The following is a 22,675-nucleotide window of genomic DNA, read 5'->3' on the forward strand; positions in this document are numbered from 1 at the left end:
ACACGAAGGAAAGGTGATTAGCTCTCCGCTTCAGGTACCAGTCCAGGGTAATATTGAATAAATATTACAGTGAAAAAATCACTTATATTTATTTTACCCCCCCCTGGGAATCGAACCCTGGACCTCCAGAACGGCAGCCGAGCGCGCTGACCATTACACTACGGAGGCAGACAGACAGAAAAATATTAATTATTATTTTTGTTGTTGTTTTTTTTTTATGTTACCCTTTATTTCAAAAGTATGATGTTAAGCAAATATCTGATATCTTATTGAAAGGATGTAGAAGAATAGAACTAGTTTAACCAAGATTTCAGCTAAAAGTGAAGGGAATGGGGGTAGATTTTCGTATAGTGATTAAAACATTTATTCATATTACGAGCCCACAATTTCGAGAGCCTTGTAGAATTTCTAGTTTTCCTTCAGAACCAAAGATAAACCTAAGATTTTGAGTAAGGTTTCGTGAATCAATAGTGATATTATATCTATGTTTTGAAATACAAAGCAAGTTTATATTAACACGCCGATTGAAAACCCTTTTGCCCGGATCATCTTCGCAAACATATTAAACAGAAATATTTTACCACAATATTTAAATTAAACGTTATATAGGATATTATTTAAAGCACCCATTCCAAATTATCGATAAAATTCAACTAGGTAGATAGAAACTCAGTAGGTACTCGGTAGGTACTAAGTAGGTAGTCGAATTTAATATTTATTTGAAATAATACTTAATTATATAAATAAGGGAAATAAAGAAAACGAATAATATAAGTCACTTTGTGGTAATATTGATATTTTTAATCAAATTTTATTTGGTAAATACTACTACTGGTGTTTACCAAGTAATTTTTATTTCAATTAAAACCCAATGGTGCATAGGGTACTGCATTATATAAACACAGTGTTTTCTTGATCGTTAATACACGAAGGAAAGGTGATCAGCCCTCCGCTTTAGGTACCAGTCCAGGGTAGTATTGAATAAATATTAGAGTGAAAAAATCACTTATATTTATTTGACCCCCCTGGGAATTGAACCTGGGACCTCCAGAACGGTAGCCGAGCGTGTTGACCAAGTAAATAGTGGTATTTAAATAGTAAAATTTTATTATATTGCGTTTTCTTTTAAAATTTATTTATTTCAGATTATAATTTTATACTGTTGACATCGTCAAATGATATTTTCACCATATAAGATAACACTGTTTCGAAATGATGCTGTGCCCTTTGCACCATTGGGTGCGGATAACAGTCATAATGAAATGAAAAATTAAACGATGTTATCAAAACATTTTCTTCGTCCTGTGGAGACATGTGTATGGTATATTACATCTTAATAACAATCATTTGGTGGTCTAGACATCTGAAATACTCAAATCATCGAAGTATTAAAAAGTTTGTTTAAGTTGAGAAAGAAGGAAAAATATATCGCATATTAAAATATTTTGCTCGTCCCCGTAGTGTAATAGTTAGCGATTTTAGCTACAGCACTCGAGGCTCCGGGCTTAGTTCCCAGATGAAGTGATTTTTTCCCCTTTTCACCATAATATTTATTAAATATTACCCTATACTGGTACCTGAAACGTAGAAGTAATTACTTTGCTTTCGTGCGAGTGTTTTTGCCTAGAATTTTCACTCATGATTTTCATGAAATTATAGTAACTTTAAACATCTATTCAAAGAGTAAATCCACTCACAAGTATGCATAGGCTATGAAACTTATAAATTTGAAGCCTGAGTAGTGACATGATAAGCGGCGTTGCGTAAGCCGTAGCTAGATTTCAGAGTCACTTGGACGTTAGGTAATCAAAAATAAACCTTGCTTTCAAAAAATTGATGATTAAGATAACACTAGGTCAGTTCCTATGCAGTGCCCTATGCACCACTGGGAGCGGACAAAGGGCAAGAAGAAGATAGCTTTTAATGAAATTTGATATGATTTTATTTCAAAAGTATAATAACTTTAATAAATATCTCTGTGTATCTTTTGGGACAACCTGTGTTATGTATGGGTTTGTGAGTAAACATATCGCTCACTCCTTTCAACAACGTCATATATAAAAAAACTTGATTTTTCAGGATATCGTTTTTAATGTTATTTAAAAACGATTTTAAAAAATTAAAATATAATAAAATATATGAAAAATAAATAGCAAGCCACTAATTGAACTTTTTCCTATGCAACAGATCTTTTTAGGTAAAACTTGAATGTTTTTTCTCTATTTGAAAAATATTAAGTATATTTAAAAAATAATTAAACAATACCTCTTCCTCAAAATACAAAAACAACACTTTCTGCCCTGTAGCGGGTAAAAGTAAGGTTAAAAATATGCCGCTTTTGCTGGGATATAGTACATTTTCTGGGGCATTCCGAAAATATGCACGACTGAAAATAGACGATTTTTGATATATCGCTCACTCCTTTCAAGAACGTCATAAATCAAAAATTGTCAATTTTTAGTTGTGCATGTTTTCGGAATGCCCAAAAATGTACTATATCCCAGTAAAAGAGGCATATTTTTAACTTAATATGTACCCGCTACAGGGCAGAAAGTGTTGTTTATGCATTTTGAAGAAAAGGTATTTTTTATAATTTTTTTAAATTTCTAAATATTTTTCAAATGGAGAAAAAATCTTCAGGTTTTACCTAAAAAGATCTGTCGCACAGTAAAAAGTTCAATAAGTGGGTTGATATTTATTTTTAATATTGTACATTGTATTATATTTTTAAACTTTAAAAACGTTCTCCTGAAAAATCAAGTATTTTGATTTATGACGTTCTTGAAAGGAGTGAGCGATATGACGTTGTTGAAAGGAGTGAGCGGTATGTATATATTGTACATATTCTCCGTTCAATACCTGTCACTAACAGCTGATGGCTCATTTCGGGATCGAATCAACAAATCCTTTTAGATTATCGCATACTCGCGAGATGATTGATACAGTGCATATTATATTATTGTCAATTTTATGTTCACGACATACGTAATGGCAACAACGTTGAGCGGAAAGTGTAGTACGTATTATACAATTCCATTAATTGGTTCGGCAGTCACTTTGGGGCAATATCTATCCATTTTTACTACCACTATTTCTTAAAATCTATTATGTTCGGTGTTTAAAAATACCGATGTTTAACGGCGATTTTCCACACATGAAATGTTGCTTGACGGGCAAAACATGAACAAAAGCTCAATAAAAGCTTTCCTCATCCCACCATACATGTTTTAGTTAAATCTCGCACACTATGTTTCGAGTTTGATCAATATATATATAGAAGTTTCAAGAATTTTAGCAGTGTGGTTGTCAATCAATGGCAGAATGGGTAAATGTTACGTGTGTGTCTTTACACACATCACTTAAATCAGCCTTTGATGGTGTTAAGCCCCGTAAATGTCTAGACTTCCATATTCTTCTTCATCTATGTTCAGATGTCAAAAATAATATAAACAAAAGCATTTTCTTCATCGTAGAGTCACTGGTGATAAAAAATGGATCCACTATAATAATCAAAAAGGTGTTTTTAATCATATAATAATTCAAAAGATTAAATATAATATGATAATTATTGGTCTATCACTACGTTCTTCACAAGAAAGAACACATTCCATTCCTCGCTATAACACATCATATTTCAGTAATTCCTTCTCTGTCCAAGCGACCAGACTATGGAATGAATTACCTCTCCTTGTAAAAAATGCACTTTCTCTAATAACTTTTAAGAAATTTTTGAGACATTATTATTTATCATAAGAATCCTAACTGTAAATCAATCCTCCTCCCTTAGTTTTTCCCTCTGCCTCCTTCCTTAAACTCCCTTTACCTTTGCCCTCCTTATTATCATCTTTTGTAATTTACGTTTTTTTAAATGTTCAAGTACTATTTACCCTCTGATTGTAAACATCTATAAATGGTATCAAACGTTTTGATCAATACACTAGTCTGTTTTTGGTTGTTTGCAAGATATTGCTTTTTAGTAATAAGCCCGCCAATGTACTAATTTGTTTTCTGAAAATGAAGTTTAAATAAATAAATAAATAAAAAAGGCACGTTTACCTATCGTTCTACGAATAACATACGTTTTGATATCAAATACTGAGTATTAACGACATTAATTTATCATTTGTTTTAGTGCAAAAAAGACAGTTATTTAAATCGAATTGCTACAGTATAATTAGACACTTAATAAAACCATTACTTTTTATAACATTTTCCCTTTATAATAAACTCTGTCGTTCTGTGTGGTAGAATTTTGGGTGACTTTTGTTATTGTAATTCTTTATCGTGAGACAATGTTCTCAGTAAATTCGCTTAGGTTGGTTGTCGTGTTTCGTGATTGTTTATCTGCTCAGTTATTCAAATTACCGTAACAACGCGATATTAAATTAAGTTTATTTGAATAAGTAAGGAAGTGTATGACGATGAGAATCTTAGAGGCAATTCGCTGGCATATTTTTTGTTGCCATGGTTTAATTAATACGAACGAAGACAATTTTCCATTCATACTAAAATTTTAATTTCCTGTAATATTTTTAAAGTATTTTATTTTTAAAAAGAAAGTAATAAATAAAATTTTGGTAAAGTGTACAGAACAAGAGAGAAAATTAAAATTAAGTTTTAATGATTCAGGAATGGCTGTTCAGGTCTTCACCAAGATACACATATATAATGTTGAATTATATTTTGATTTTTTGGAAAAGAAATAAAAATTTGAATGAAATATACTCTAGTTAAGAAAACTTTTATTGTTTTTAATAAAATGTTTCAACATTAAAAACTATATATATGACAAATTAAATAAAATAAAAAACATTTTCTTTTTATGTTGATTTTAAAAATAACTCTTTCTAACGTCTAGTCCTTCGGCCCCGACCGATCGAGTTAAGGCAGTAATCCGTGAATTCTGGCGGCACTTAGCCAGTCACCCCTCCCCACGTATGAGCCTCCTACTATGCGCCGACCGGTGAATCCGGCCCTTCCGTGGAGTAGCCGCCAATTGTCGAAGAATGCCACGCGACCTGAAAAAGTTGCAATTCATTAGGGACGATGGCAATTAAAAAAAGTCAAACGAAAGGGTGTTTAAAAAAGATTAATCATATTATTATCTGCGAGACAAATAAATTATGTGATGTTAAGAAAAAAATCTGATTGCGTAGGAGTCGATTCTAATAATAACATAATTTTGAATAGAGCTTTTTTCGTAAAATACTACCTCAAGGGCGATTCGCTGTGTTTTATATATAACATTGTTCGTATTATTTTTTGACATCTCAACATAGATGAAGAAGAATATGAAAGTCTGGGCATTTACGTGGCTGACAACCGTCATAGGCTGGTTTAAGTGATCACTTTACACACGTGTTACACTCACCAATTCTACCCATGATTGACAACCACACTATTCAAATTCATGGAACTTCTGATATATTGATTCACGAGAGACATCTATGATGGAATATCATTATGCTAGCCTTTCTCAAGTATGTGAATATAAGTCAGGATTCGGACCTCACATACAAATGAAAGAGTTTCTGCTCAGTAAAAGCTTGCCTCGTCCCATCAAAAATGTCTATCGAGTTCCAGAACTATGTATCGAGATAAGATCCCAGACTTCCACATTCTTCTTCATCTATATAGAGATGTTTAAAAATAATGTGAAAAATAACTCTGAATTGGAGATAATCCAGATTTGTGAATAAGTATTTGGACACGCCACAAAACGTTGTCAACATTGTTTTCTTTGAGAAAATAAAAATAAAATTTAACATACAACTGACCCTTATATCAGTTGTGATCACGTAAACCAGTCTATGACGGTCGTCAGCCCCATAAATGCCCAGACTTCCATATTCTTCTTCATCTTTGGTGAGATGTCAAAAAAATAATAAGACTGAAATAAGCCAAAAAGCGATAATATCTGTTTACATTAATTTTAAGTCATTTTTTGTGATATATTATGCTTGATATATTTAGATGCAGCAAATAATTAATGGATGTAGCTTACCAAGCTAAAACAGTTTGGAGTAATAGTAAATAATTACACTATCGGTAGAGCTGGGAAAGTTTCATAGAAACTCTTCATAGTGAAAATTGAAGAGACTCAAAGTTAAACCAAATCAATAATTCAATTCTGACTCACTCGGTGTTTAAAACTTGATCAATTTCGAACGTGATTCGAAACACTAACCGCCGTTTTGTCAATTCATTTGATTTATAAAATACATTTTACTTTCTGTTAATAATATAATATTTATATATATACACATATTTGATGAGATGAAGAAGAATATGGAAGTCTGGGCATTTACGGGGCTGACGACCTTCATAGGCAGGTTTAAGTGATCACGTGTAACATTCAACAATTCTACCCATTATGACAACCACACTACTTAAATTCTTGGAAGTTCTAGATATAGTGATCAAATGTATATTAAAATATTCATTACATATTCAATATGTATGTAAATATATACATATACACTTTACACACGTGTAACATTTACTAATTCTACCCATTATTGACAACCATACTACTGAAATTCTTGGAAGTTCTATATATATGAACCAATTTAGAAACCTTGTTCTTGAATCACTAGAACTTCACTAGAGACACCCATTGGTGAGATGTAAAGAAGCTTTTTATTAAGCAGAAGCTCTTATATTAGTATGTGAGGTCCGAATCCTGGATTATAATCACACACATGAGAAACGTCAAATTATAAATTTAAATTTTAAATTTTAAATTATTGTAAATTTCTTCGTAAACCAGTTTTTTTTCCTTTTTCATTTATGTGTTTTAGATATTTATATCGGATTGAATCAATGGTTAAGAATTCTAGAAATTTCAACAAATATATGTTATTTTTTTCTGAGATAGTTATGTGTCGCTGTGGGTCAGTCTCTTTAAGTAAAAAAGAATAAAAAGAGATGACACACATTTCAAATATTTTCGATTTCACTATGCTTGTTAATATACAGTATAATAGCAGCTTTCAAGAAACACGCTATCAAATGTTTAGTATTGAGTGTGTCGTTATTATATGTAATAGATGGCCCTGCCATTACGATGAAAAATATGTTTTTCAAATAAACCATGTTTGTACCCATCGCAAGGTAATATATAAAAACATGCGCGTTTTTCTATTCATTTTAGTATTAATGTACATTACTTACAAATATAATTCTTTATTGCTGAAACTTAAATATGTAGTAGGAAACCCCCAATGAGTCATTATCAAAATTCCTTTTATCAGCAGTTTCTTTTAAAGTATGGACATGTGGAGCGAATGGATAACGAGAGAATGACTAAGAAAATATATGTGGCGAATTTGAGAAGGAAAACAGTACGAGGACGACCGAAAAAGACTTGGCACGATCAGATCAAAAGTCTGCGTAATCGGAGGACATGTATGACTAGATGTATGGATGTGAAGGAGGCGAGGAGTGTATGTCAGGACAGAAGTGTGTGCTGTTCCATCCTTTCTGCCAACCCCTGTAGGGAAACGGCGTGATGGTAGTAGTAGTAGTCGTAGTAGTAGGCTTTTAAAGTCATCCTTTATAGATAGGATGGATTTACAATATAAATAAAAAAATCTTTTTAAATAAGTATTTATACATATACTTCATTAAAAAAGTATGTTTAATTAAAAAAGTACTTTTGTCTATGTCTTTTTTCCCCTTTCCGATAAATGATTGAACAAAATGGAACATAAAGTAGACTGACATTTAGTTTTTACCCTAAAAACATTATTAATATAATGTGAGATTTTTTTTATAAAAGTATACAATTTAATATTTTACCAGGATTCAATTTGAACCACCACTGATTTTCCGGAGAGGCGAAGAGTTTTGAAATTTTCCGTAGGGCTGCATACACAGATAATTGTTGACCATCGTCCGTAATGCAGTGTGGACTCCTATCGTAAATGTTGAATCTGAAAAAACACTTAAAATTATTACTTATATTTTTAATATTCAAAATAATTTATTTAATAGTTGGTAAATTTCACTCGCTTTCGTGAAGTACCCATCTCTTCGTCAGGAGAATCACCACCATACAAACAATACTTCACGTCAGCTGTTACATTGTAGCATTGTATTGTTTCTACCTATTACGGGAAAAAATATCTGTTACAGATGTATTGAAAATATGCGCGTATTCGAATCCAACGTTATGTTTAAATTTCAAAGCAATTGGTGAATAACTTAAGAAGATTCAACGTTTTGAACGAACGAACGGTCATTTTATTTATATAGATTGATAAAAACATACGTTTATTCGGATATTTCAAAACAATGGGTTGGAAAATTTATGATTTTGAACAAACGAAATATGAAATTTGTATTTTTAAAGATCATATTCCTTTAATACATGTTTTATGCTATTTTTTTTAGTTTGGAGAAAGATCGGTGTTAAGTTAAATTGAAATACGATATATTCTTCTGCATGGTAAAAAATGAACCTTTTATGGTATGGGAATTTTTCTCCTAGAATTAGACAAATTGTTCCTGATTTTAACCGTGCGGCGTTGTATGTACATACATCTATTTCTGCATCCCATTTGCAATCCATTTGAAGGCACTGCGTGAATATGTCTACATAAAAAGTGCTAATTGCATATCCATAATTTAGGTCATATTAATTAATCTTCCAAAAGCAACGTGTTCTCTGGACCAGGAATCCCGCTATTATATTTATCCGCTATTAGATTTGAACCAGTTTCCGTCCATAAATTGCAGAGGTACTTCAAGCCATTGAAGAATTAAGCCAAAATATCGGATTTTCTTGGTCTATAGCGCAGTTATATTTAAATTGGACCTGTAAAGTAAATAAAGTGGGTATTTGGATGCCAAAGACCTTTTATACTCTAACAAAGAACGTACAAATAAAACGTCATGAGATTTATGATATACATATGTAGGACTTCAAAAAAATGTGGTTGTGAATCATGGGAATAATAGTGAATGTTGCACGTGTGTAAAGTCATCTCTTTACCAGCCTGTGACAAGTCATAAGTCCTGTAAATACTCAGTTTCCATAGTTCCAGAATTTTTCCAGAGTTCTATATTTTTCTTCATCTATGTTGAGATTATTTTAAATGTACCTTATATTTGACTGATACGTTACCATGACGTTCCCCTATGTGACGTCATTCGCGGTTATTTTTTTTTAAAGTCATAACAGTATTAAGGGTGTACTCTCAAATATACAATTCAGTACGTGACCGGCTGCGCGAGACACGTATTGTTGCGCACATTTTTTTAGAACAAAGGAATTTGTTATTTTATTGTATATCCTCGTAAATTAAAAAGAAAATTAAGGTCCTTGCCGTTTAATAACTGTTGTTTTCGAAACCATATATTTTTATAAAAAAAAAACTTGTTTTTTCAATACATAAACGACGTTTTAAGCAACAAATTCAATGACGTTAAATGTTACCTTGTCCACCTCCGTAGTGTAATGGTCAGCGCGCTCGACTACCGTTCTGGAGGTCCCGGATTCGATTCCCAGAGGGGGTCCAATAAATATAAATGATATTTTCACTCTAATATTTATTCAATATTACCCTGGACTGGTACCTGAAGCAAAGGGCTGATCACCTTTCCTTTGTGTATTAACGATCAAGATAACACTGCGTTTATATGACGCAGTGCCATATGCACCATTGGGGTGCGGATAAGGGTTCGAATGAATGAATTGTTACCTGAGTTACCCAAAGAAAATTAAATTGCGGGCTTTTGATCATCCCGCCTCAATGCGGTACGTAAAAGTATTTTTTTTTACTTAGACCGTTTAAAAAAGACCTAACTTTTTAAATGGATATTTTGTTTCCTCACCCTTACTAATTTACGGTTGATTTATTGGAAGGTTGACTACTTTCGATTGGTGATGACTTAACTTGACTTGCTATGTAATATTCATGGATAAAATATAAATTATTCATATTTCTCGGGTAAGCTTAATCAAGCAATACGAAAGCCGGTATACAAGGAGGTAGCTAAGGATTATCTGTGAAAGGTTTAAATAATGAAGTTTATCGATGAATTTTCGTGTTACAATTTAGTCACGATCTTTCATATATGAATATGAAGTAAGTACGTATATTCAACGTTGAGTCGAATTCTTACTTAGTGATGAAAATATGTTTATTGAAAAAAATATATATATTTAATTATATATATATATATATATATATATATATATATATATATATATATATATATATATATATATATATATATATATATATATATATATATATATATATATATACATGTATATATATACATATATATAAGTATATACATGTATATATATATATATATATATATATATATATATATATATATATATATATATATATATATATATATATATATATATATTTCTCACTCCTTTCAAGAACTTCATAAATCAAAAATCGTCAATTTTCAGTTGTGCATGTTTTCGGAATGTCCAAAAAATGTTCTATGGTATATCCATGGTATATGCACCACTGGAAGCGGACAAAGGCAAGAAGAAGATAGTTTTTAATTAAATTTGTTGTGATATTATTTTAAAAGTATAATAACTTTAATAAATATCTCTATGTATCTTTTGGGACAACCTGTGTTATGTATTCAAATTATGTAGTCAAATTCATACCTAGTGATGAAAATATGTTTATTGAAAAAATGTATACATCGCTCACTCCTTTCAAGAACGCCATAAATAAAAAAATCTTCAATTTTCAGTTGTGCATGTTTTCGGAATGTTCAAAAAATTTTCTATGGTATATCTCAGCAAAAGAGGCATATTTTCAACTTAAAATTTACCCGCTACAGGGCAGAAAGTGTTGTTTTTGCATTTTGAAGAAAAGGTATTTTTGAATATTTTTTTTAAATATACTTAATATTTTTCAAATGGTGAAAAAACCTTCAGGTTTTACCTAAAAAGGTCTGTTGCACAGTAAAATGTTCAATAATTGGCTTGATATTTATTTTTAATACATCGTTATATATTTAAAAACTTTAAAAACGTTCTCCTGAAAAATCATGTTTTTTGATTTATGACGTTCTTGAAACAAGTGAGCGATATGTTACTACGAGTATCGATTTAAATAATAATTAATGATTGAATGGTATGAGGACATAGGACGCAGAGAACCTGAACATATTGTGAACCAAGCAATCGTCATGGATCTTCCTCAACAGACGTCTAGATAAGGACTAAAAAATTCTAGAATATTACAGAAAGATAACATGATTCGAAGGCATGGCCTAGGGACGTTATTTACCATAGAAAAACCTACAACCTGAAGATAAAGAGAACTCATCCCAACAGTCTACAATGAAGATAAAATGAGATGATACCAGAAAGAAGATAAATATTTTTTATGATAATTAAAATGTAGTACTCGGTGTGATTTATAGCGGTAATGTTTTATTTAAAGATGAATTAATATGTAGAATATTCTAAATAATTGCAATACATCATATTAAAAAAAAAATGGTTGTTACTTTGTGGTAATAATTATTCATTTATGTGTAAAAATTTACTTGGTAAGTACCGCTTTTTCTAAAAATCTATTGTGACACGTGTTTTGAAGCATTCAACACAAATATCAAAGAACGTACATTTTAATATTTTTTTAATCTTCTGAAGTTATTCACCGATTACTTTTAAATTTCAACACAACGTTTTATACGCGTGTGCTATTTATGTCTAGACCTCAACGGCGCGGTGCCATCTGTTGATCGTAATATTTACACATGCAATACTAAAAATTACTCACGGCGACAGCGTGCTTCTTGACGGCTGCTGTCACAAAGCATTTTTTATTTTTTAGATTGCATGTTCTTTCAAAAATGATTTTACAAATATTTTTTATTTTTTCTATTACTTACGATCTACATATTTTGATCGACGCAGATTAAAAATGACATGGCTTTGTCCGTTCAAATCAGCATTGCTTTTGGTAAATGAGAATCATACATTAAGATATTGTTTTCAATGCGAATAATATTTTTCTATATAATCGCAAGGCATCGTTTAGTGTATTTTAAAGAACTGAATTACTTGGCATCTCGGACGTTTCTTTGTTGAAATCTTCATAAACTCCTGCTCACCGTATTTGTTCCAGTTCCTTGTTAACAGGATTCAAGATGATGACAGGAGCAGTTTGCGTCTGATGCCATCCATCCTCCAAGTACTCTGCGGGCTGCAGGACTGTGCTGAGGGTCCTGAACGTCTCGGGATCTGTGCGTCTGAGTTCATCGGCCACGTGGAAACCGTCGACGAACACATTTTCTCCCCCCGTACCAACATGTTCCATGCAATGAAGGACTTGTAATCTGTACAGAGGATGTTTTCGTTCAGAATTTACATATTGGGTATATTCCTAGTGTGAAAAATATTCCGAGTTAATAATAATATTGCATACAAATAAAACTTTATTTTTATTCAAATGTCAAATCGTAATATTTTAATGATCTGATGATGGAATGATTTTCCGAAGCCGGTAGTCACGAAAAAGTGTTTATAAAAGTGGTATTACACAAAGTGAACGAAACCAAAAGGTATTCAAAATAATCTGCGTTTATTCAAATTTGTGCCTTGAAATTCCATAGTTATATCTAAGATTTCATAGTTATATGAAAATGGTAATGAGCAAGACACATTGCAAGACAGGACCCCACAAGATGGATCCCAGGAACTTTACAATACAGACCTTGGGAGAACAAAAGAGGTGTCGGAAGACCCCAAAAGAGATGGTCCGACGACATAGTCGCTGTGGGGGGTAGAAACTAGCTGCAAGCAGCAACCGACCGGAAGAAATGGAATGAAGGGGAAGAGGCCTATATCCAGCAGTGGAAGACAGAGGGCTCATGAAGAAGATGCAAGATTATTATGTTAAATTAAAATATTTTACCCAGTCGATTCCGTCAAGTAAGTGCTGTCGTTATGGGGTGCCAATGGTATGTTGGTGTACGCGGTGTCTGCCCTATTTTGATCGGATGTAAAACTCCACATGTCCCCAAACAATGTTCTCTGGACTGGTGCGACTCTCTTGATCACTAACTCTGTGTCTTCCAATGTCGGGGCTACCTGCGAAAAACGACGTCTAAGGATTAAAATAATTAAGTACTCGTTAAGTAGCTATCTTACACGGCGTTTTTCTAAGGGTAAGCGCACCATTTTGTCTTTGCAAACATTCGAAATTATTGTTTTGTTTTAATATAATGTATTATTCTGTAATGTTAAGGAAAAAGCAGCCCAAAATATGTTAAACATGTACTCGTATATATGGAATAAAATCATAAAAGTAATTTTTCCTCTAAAATTTATCTAATATTAGCCTGGACTGGTAGCAAAGACTGATGACCTTTTGCTATCTATGCAATCCAGGGGCATTACGATGCAGTGCCTTATGCACCATTAGGTCCAGATAAGTGTAAGAACAGGTCACATATTTATTTATAAAAAAATATTTGATAGCAGATTTCTGATAACTGTTTTTTTTATTTATTTAATGTATTTATTTGTAATATTGTAAGGTAATAAGTAAGGCGTCAAAATCACATAACCATGTTTAAAAAATGTAAGGTAAAATAAGAGAAAAAAGCAAAAAAAATGTGATACAGTCTTTTGCAAACATAAAAAATATCCTTATTTATAAATATTTTTGATGGTGTTAAGCCCCTTCTTTACGACACTATTTTATAAAGTGTTTCGATGAAAATCCTTTGTCATTGGGTATATGAACCTCTTTATGGTTAGAAAGCTGATAGATGTACGAAAATTTTATTCGCTAAATCACAAAAGAATCGCCCACTGGTTACCAAATGACCCTTGAAACAAAATTACGTCCTCCACATCTCAAAGCTTTGTGTTTGGGTCAATTTACTAACGTGGTCTTTTGATCCCATTTAAAATCGACGGAATATTTAGAATTTCGTTTTATAATCAGATATAACAATTCTCTTCGTAAAGGTGTATTGGTACAAAAAACGTTAAAATGTGGAGAAAAACCTAGATTTTGTGAAAAAGTATTTGGACACACTCGAAATTTTGTAAATGTAATAATGTATGTCCGCCTCCGTAGTGTAATGGCCAGCACACTCGGCTACCGTTCTGGAGGTCCCGGGTTCGATTCACAGGGGGGGTCAAATAAATATAAGTGATTTTTTCACTGTAATATTTATTCAATATTACCCTGGACTGGTACCTGAAACGGAGGGCTGATCACCTTTCCTTCGTGTGTAAACGATCGAGATAACACTGCGTTTATATGAAGCAGTGTCCTATGCACCATTGGGGTGCGGATAAGGGTTGTATTATTAATAATGTATTCAAATTGGGTGCTTTAATTTTCATTTAAACATGAAAATAGGAATATACTTTTTCGCTCATACGACTGACTTATATCCGTGTACAATAGTGCATGGTTACTACATCAAATTGATGTAACACTACATTGATCGTTAATTATGTAAATGAAAGGTTTTAAATCCTACCTAAAGTCCAGGTTAATATTAAATAGCTCTAATGTTAATGAAGTACTATATGACATTGTCACTTTTTAGGTGAATGTTAATTATTTGCAGCTTTTTACAAATTAATCCAATATTACAATGTTTGAGTAGCAATACAGGTAAAGTACTGTATATGTACTTTATTACTTTTTCGATAATTTTTAACAAAATTAGGTAATATATAATAATGTTATGGATTTATAAATGTGTGACTTAAATATTCTTCTTCAACTTTGTTGGGATATCAATAAATGTTTTTTAAAAAATATGGTGCAATGGAGTACGAGTGTCTCAAATAATAAAAATCATGTATTTTTATTTTGAGAGATCGTTCGTTGTCTCTATCCTGGTGAAGAAGTTAAGATATATCTAAAAAAAGCTAACTAACTAACTAACTAACCATTACGTCGCTTCCCCGCAGGGGTAGGCAGAGAGAATCGAACGCCACACCACTCTGTCTTTGCAAACATCCTTTGCCTCTTCTACATTCATGCATCTCCTCATACATACCCGACGATTATTACGACTCCTGACCCGGCCGCAAGTATTTGACATACCTGATTGTGCCAAGTTTTCCTCAGTCGTCCTCTGCTTCTTTTTCCAACTACATTCGCCTCATAAATTTGTTTAACCGTTCTTTCTTCACTCATACGCTCTACATGTCCAAACCATCTCAACACACCTTTCTTAATTTTATCGATGTCTAAAAAAAGCTTTATTTCTTAAAACATGTATTTTTAGAATGGTGTCAATCATACGAATATTCAAATTTTGATGCTGAAGAAAATTGTCGTTAAAAAACTCCAGTTATGACTAAATATTAATTTTATTAATCTTAGAAACGTATTTAAAGAAGGTTTTTTAGAAAACTAAAGCTTTATTTATTTTCTTATAATTCTCTATTTTCTATCTATAAATCATGTTTTGGTATTGCAATGATAAAAGGCGTTAAGTATCAAATCATAAACTTTTTATGTAAGCATATTTATATAGTTTTATTTATTTTTTAAAATAAAAGTATTATAATTACAAACCAAATGTTACTTTTAACCTTATTTTAAATTAGATTTGAATTAATGAATTGATATTTGACAGTATATTTAACCAGATTTTATGTTCTGATTGATCTGATCGTGCCAAGTCTTATTTGGTCGTCTTTGTTCTGTTCTTTTGTTAACATTAGTTAAATATACTTTCTTAGTCATTCTCTCATAATTCATTCGCTTCACATGTCCATACTATCTTAAAACAAACTTTCCTGTATCTTTTCAACTATCGCTAGTTCAGCCTTACATTCCTTTCTTATATCTTCATTTTTAATTCTGTCATACAAGGATTTTCCACACATTCGTCTGAGGGAACGAATTTCAACGGCATTCACTCCGCTAACTGTTCTTAATCATTTCATTGATTCGGCAGTCACATTGTGGTAAAATCTATTGTTAATTACTGGTATAAAGCAACTAAAACTTAAATTTAAAGAAACAGTGGTTTTTACCAAGTAAAATACAAATAAAAGTAATAGTGGTATTTATCAAGTAAAGCTTAAATTAAAAATGCTCTTAATCAAACATCCCTTGTTTTCAACATTGTATGTACGTCTACTTGATCATTGTGAATAAAGGTCTAATTATAACGCTGAATGGAAACCCAGACCTTGTGCGAACACTTTCCATATCACGAAACATATCATCGTTGATAGCTTAATAACGATACCACATTTCAAATTGAATTTCAAGATAATTAAACACATCGAACGGGTGTTAGGTAGGTGCGAATGGTTCGATTTTGTGTTCGATGGTGTGTAATTTATAGTAATGAAATACTGTGGAGTGAGATGATATATCGCTCACTCCTTTCAAGAACGTCATGAATCAAAAATCGAGAATTTTCAGTTATGTATGTTTTCAGAATGTCCAGAAAATGTACTATATCCCAGCAAAAGCGGCATATTTTTAACTTTATATTTACCAGCTACAGGGCAGAAAGTGTTGTTTTGCATTTTGAAGAAAAGGTATTGTTAAATTATTTTTTTAAATATACTAAATACTTTTCAAATGGAGAAAAAACCAGCAGGTTTCACTTAAAAAGATGTGTTGCAAAGTAAAAAGTTCAATGAGTGGCTTGATATTTATTTTTAATAAATTGTATTTTATTCTTAAACTTCAAAAACGTTCTCCTGAAAAATCTAGTTTTTTGATTTATGACGTTCTTGAAAGGAGCGATATGCTAATATGGAGCTGTAATTTATATGATTAACATTAACTTCACAAATTTCACATTTTGTGAAAACATCAGTGGTCGGCAACCTACAAACCCACGGGTAGTTGATTACTTACTACGGCATTTTAAATTACAATTAATTTTTTAATTCTTTCAGACTCTTTTCATTCTTCATACATTCAGGCATCTCATCATACATTTTCAAACCCTTTTACATTAAACAATTTTGTGACTCGATTTTTTTCGACAATGACAGTCTTATTTTTTCCTTATTTCTCGTAATATGTTGATGAAAATTTTTGTTTAACACTATTTTATCCTTAAAATATTTGGGATAATAAAATATATCATTTAAGAAAGAACAAATTATTTTTCGTCATCTTTGAATCAAACACAACATAAAGTATGTCAAAAGTGAATTCAGTTTAACGTTTCTTATAAAAGAAAAATATAGCCGACCGTATTTAGACATTTCCACCATAGATGTCGGTAGTAAAAATAACTTCAAAGGTTCAAATACGAACTTAATTAAAATATTTTCAATATGAAAAAATTAAAGAAGAAATTTAGTAATTGATAGTAAAAAAATATATTAATGAAGTTATTTTTAAGTATGATTTTCCAGTGTTGGCTGTATTTTGGCTTCTTAACGGAATGAAAGCAGAATTTTTAAGATATAAATATTATTCTAACAACTTTATTTGTGGAGCTTATTGGATTTGAATACTTACATTATCAACAAAGGCGCATCCATACTCCACAAGTGATTTCAGGAAAATTTTCAGAGTTTCAGTGGACTTGAGGAAGTCATCTCTGTCAACGTAAGCCACGTGATTAGCAACTCCTTGTCCTGCCCACAGTTTTCTGCTAATAACGCTCTTCTTCTTCCAGTTTGCTGGCCAACAATCCCACAGGAACTTGGCCGAGTATTCTGATTCGTGGTCATCATTCCCTAAAAATAAAATAATCGAAAAAAATCCGATAACCTGTATATATAAATATATGTATATATATATACATATATATATATATATATATATATATATATATATATATATATATATATATATATATATATATATATATATATATATACAGTGGGTGGCCAAATTATTAGGGACACTTGTCCTTTTTTGTAATTTTCAAGTTTAAATGAATTTTATGATCAAATAAATTTGTTCTAATTAAAAAATATTATTTATTTTTGTTGCTTGTATCATAATTATTGTTTTTAAGACGTAGCAATGCTGCAAAATATCAAAGAAGTAAGTTTTTTTCTCATTTTAGTGTTAATTAGTGAAAAATGGTGTTGGTGTGAGCTCAGTTAATATTTTTTTAAACCATTTTTCTGTATGTTTTTTGAGTCCAAGACTATAAAAAATTAAGTGTTGTTTAATAATTTATTAGTAAATTTCAATTGATTTTTAATTAAAATTCAATTTAGTTTGAATTGAACCTTAATATTCTAAATTTAAGTATGGGCAAGTCTTTAGACATATCTCCAAGAAAATGTAGGGAAGTACCAACCTAACTACTTCATTCCACATATTTCTAAAGAAAGATAGCAGCACTCACAGGTATTTCGAAGTCTGGAGTTAACCGGATAAAAAGAAAAATTCATAAAAACCCACCTCTAGAAGCAGCCCGCGTCTGAAAAAGTGGCAGAAAAACGATCACCACTCCGCGTGGTCACCGTAAAATCAGGGACATCTATTTCCAAAATCGTAAAACGTGTGTTGATTGTCCACTACGTTGATAAACGATGTAGGAATCAAGGCCTCCAAAATGACAGTTTGGAGACGGTTAGTTGAAGTAAATCTAATTGGTCGACGTCCAACCAAAAAACTACGCCTGACTGAGGCCATGAAGAAAAAACGACTCTTATGGGCCAGAACACTCCGGAATATGACTGTTTCGGACTGGAATCGAGTATTTATGACTTATATTTGTATAATAAAATAAGAAGATAATAAAAAATACACATTTTTGCAATCATGGTAATACTTTATAGGTCTGCTTCTAAGACGAGTCAATATTTAAAATTTTGGTGGGAAAAACTTAATTCATCCGACGGGGCCCAGGAGAAAAATTCCACCCGGACTGCCTGGTGAAGAGGGCTAAAAACACCCTGTTAGCATAATGTTGTGGTCCATGATCTCATTTAAGGGTATGGGACGCCTCCATATCATGGAAGTGACCATGAGGCAAGACCAGTACCAGCGAGTACTGAAAAGTCGGCTCCAGCCGAAGCTAAGGAATGGTTCCCTGGTGATGAAGGGTATGTGTTTATGCATGAATAAGTACCGTGTCATAAAGCCAGGGGTGTTACCGCATTTCTGGCTGAAAAAAACGTCTGTTGAGTATGTGTTTTGCCTTGCCCGGGCAATTTGCTGGATATGAACCCCATTGAAAACATTTGGAGGCAAACAAAACGGGAAATTGCTAAAAAAGTTATCACCACCAAGCGGTTACTGAAAGAAACTCTTATCAGAGTATGGCATGGTAACCCTAATCTTCACAATACAAAAATCTGCATAGAAAGCATGCCCCGACGTTTGGAAGTTGTAATCGCAGCATAGCGTCTTATTACTAAATATTAAGGTTTTTTCTGAAAATTTTGAATAATCGCTTTTTATGATAAAAATAAATTACTTTCATTAAATTTTTGATTACATTGTTTCAAAATTCTAAATAAAGCACCCCAATCAATAAAAAAATAATTAAAAAACCTAATTATTTGCTCATTAAATTCATTTGATCATGAAAATTACAGGAAATTCGAAGTGTCCCTAATAATTTGGCCACCCACTGTATATATATATATATATATATATATATATATATATATATATATATATATATATATATATATATATATATATATATATATATATATATATATATATATATATATATATATATATATATATATATATATATATATATATATATATATATATATATATATATATATATATATATATATATATATATATATATATATACGCGACACATATATTCGTCTACAAATTTTAAGATACTATTTTTCATTTTTAAAAAAGTCCTTTATCCTTCCGCGTAAAAATTACATCAGGATTCAGAAAATTGACGTGTACGGCAAGGCTTGGACATTATAAAAAAACTTACATTTTATTTTCAGAGCATCTTTCTCCGTAAAAACATTTTTGGGTGACATGTCTTCAGGAATATCCAGAATGTGTTTATTTCGCTGAAAAGTTGTATAATTATAGCATTCCTTACACCTAAAAAATAAAAATAAAAATATAAGGATATTAAATATAATAGATTCTGCAATCCAACCCGTTTGCTCAAGATGACGATCCATATTATAACAACAACAAAAAGTCCCTCTCCATGCACAAGAGGTCAGTCTCTTTTTTGAGAGGATCAGCGCAACTAAAATTATAAGATTGTATCAAGTAGAAATGTATAGAAATTTTATTAAATTGAAAAAAAAATGTAACTTTATAATATGAATAAAATAAAAAATTACATATTGTTTAACAAAATTTTCAAAGAAAATAAATAAAAACATTTACGTGTCTACATTCTACATCCTTCAAGTTAGTTTTAATTATCTGTCAAAAAGTTGTACTTTTGTCCTGTTCCTACTAGGTAAACGTCATGGTTGTTGATTATATGTGCAAGTATTACAAATACAAATTTGATAAAAAAAACACATATTACCTGCAGTTATCGCGTAACCAGAAGAAGCCATACTGAATATTCACATCTTCGCTTAATTTTACTGATACACATTTTTCTACAATTTTTGCTGACTCAACGACTTCTGAAAATAAACATTTCTTTATTTCTGTATGAAAGGTTTGCTGAGATGGTTAGGGCAAATGAATCGAATGAATGAGGAAAAAACAATTAAATACATTTACGAGTCGAATATAATTGGAAATAGGAGCAGAGGAAGATTGAGGAAAACTTGACATGATTAAGTTTTTAAAATACTTGAACGTGGTCAGGTCAGAAGTCGACATATTTGGTGGGTTTGTACAAGTATGTTATGTATGAGGAGAGGCATTAATGTGGAAGAGTCGAAGATTGTTAAGACTTATTACAATAATACTAGGGCAAACTCCTTTTTCCACAATTCCTTAAAAAATATTTGCATATCTCTTTCTTCTTCTTTCTCTTTATTTAGGAATGTGTCCTGTCATTCTCCGGTCGGCTCCTGGAAGGTGGAAGACCAGCTATCTCTCCATCGTTTAGGTGTTCTTCCTGGGGGTCTGCTACCTCTTATGCTGCTGTATGCTGATATTCTCACCACTCGATCCAAACATGCTTATTTATATTTATATATTTGATTGATAATTCATTGAAAGTGTTTTTATTGACAATTTTTTAATATCGAAATTTATTACCAGTTTTTCTGAGGTTATTAATACATATATAATATATGTTAATATTAAGTACTTCGGCTCAACACAGGCCATGCTTAAAGAGCCGTAAAGTAAAAAAAATAGTAAAAAAATGTTTGTATCTATGAAATAAATAAATAAAATAAAAAAATATATTTTAAGATGACTAGTTTCAAGGACTACAGATATCGAAAATGGTCTTGTTTACATTCATAAACTCAAAAAGTGGTCTTATATAATTGTTTTCTTATTATTTTTTAAACAAAAGGTATGATAATAAAATAATAATCATAGACATGATTTTTTTTATGCAAATAAAATAAAAACAGCAAAACTTAATTTACTTACGATAAACGTTTTCAGTATCCATTTTTTAAAAATAATAACACTCACTTTGCGTCTTCTTCAAACCACAATCTGAACACAATGAAAATAATATTCACAATGTCTGCTTATATTAATTTATGAAAGCGACATTTAACGTATATTTATTTGAATCAATTCGTTATCAAAAATTATAAAACCTATTGACCCCTATAATTAGACAGAGCTTCTCAGTATGTAAATATATTAATCAATTCATTTAAGATAATTTTGTAAAATTTGAATTTTTCCTATAAATTTTGTTTGTGAATAAACAGGTTTTTTACAAATTATGCAGGAATTCATGTGTCGTTCAAAACAAGATTTGGCAGTCGTAAACAGACAAAATTTATTTTTGTCTGAGAGAGCCCGCAACATATTTTTTTAAAAAACCTATGTAGTTTAATGTAATTGATTTTTTTTGCTCTAAACACCGTTTTTGGCTTGAAAAAAAGTTATTATTTATTTAGTTATAAAATGTAGGTATATAGGTTCGCCTCTGTAGTGTAATGGTCAGCACGCTCGGCTACCGTTCTGGAGGTCCCGGGTTCGATGCCCAGGGGCGGGGTCACATAAATATAAGTGATTTTTTCACTGTAATATTTATTCAATGTTACCCTGGACTGGAACCTGAAACGGAGGACTGATCACCTTTCCTTCGTGTGTAAACGATCGAGATAACACTGCGTTTATATGAAGCAGTGCCCTATGCACCATTGAGGTGCGGATAAGGGTTTTATTATTTTATTATTATTGTATATTTGAAGGTAAATAGTTAAAAAAAATTATAAAAAGTTTTTTTTCAATAGGTACACATTCTAAAAAAATATGAAAAATGTATGTACGAGTATTCTAAAATAAATTGTTCTCAAACAATGCGTCTTGCTTCTCGCGCAGCCGGTCGCGTACTGAATTTGTACGTTTGAGATTACGTACAAATCAAACTTAACTTTTTTAAAAAAAATATCGGGGCTCTATGCACTGAATTGAGAATCGATGATTTTTGTTTTTGAGTTTGGTTTTTTTTAATATTCATAACTCGTCGATATAATTTATTATCGAGGTAAAAAATGAACATGTATAATTAAAAACGGTTAGGTACATTATATCTGTACCGGATTTAAAACAAAGTCGTACGACATGATGATAATAAAATGGGAAGACATTTTAATGATAATTTT

General features: G+C 31.3%; 1 protein-coding gene across 2 annotated transcripts; it reads right to left on the bottom strand.

Annotated features, from left to right (window-relative positions):
- Positions 1 to 4,709: 4,709 nt before the first annotated feature.
- Positions 4,710 to 21,559, bottom strand: LOC148299812 (trimethyllysine dioxygenase, mitochondrial-like). 2 transcript variants are annotated; one of them, XM_088275639.1, is made up of 8 exons: positions 21,480 to 21,559; positions 20,446 to 20,548; positions 19,885 to 20,000; positions 17,469 to 17,689; positions 12,912 to 13,087; positions 12,109 to 12,333; positions 7,801 to 7,934; positions 4,710 to 5,018 (listed from the first exon to the last, which is right to left on the bottom strand). In XM_088275639.1, the coding sequence occupies exons 1-8, from the start codon at positions 21,499 to 21,501 to the stop codon at positions 4,882 to 4,884; spliced, it is 1,134 nt and encodes a 377-aa protein (XP_088131765.1). In that variant the 5' UTR covers positions 21,502 to 21,559; the 3' UTR covers positions 4,710 to 4,881. The 2 variants fall into 2 exon arrangements, with proteins under 2 accessions (XP_088131765.1, XP_088131766.1); XM_088275640.1 differs by having other exon boundaries at positions 4,728 to 5,018; positions 20,446 to 20,545.
- Between the last annotated feature and the right edge of the window lie 1,116 nt (positions 21,560 to 22,675).

Source organism: Brachycentrus maculatus, unplaced genomic scaffold (genome assembly GCF_059751285.1).
Source record: "Brachycentrus maculatus isolate JH-2025_06_01 unplaced genomic scaffold, ASM5975128v1 h1tg000933l, whole genome shotgun sequence".
NCBI classification, from domain to species: Eukaryota; Metazoa; Arthropoda; class Insecta; order Trichoptera; family Brachycentridae; genus Brachycentrus; species Brachycentrus maculatus.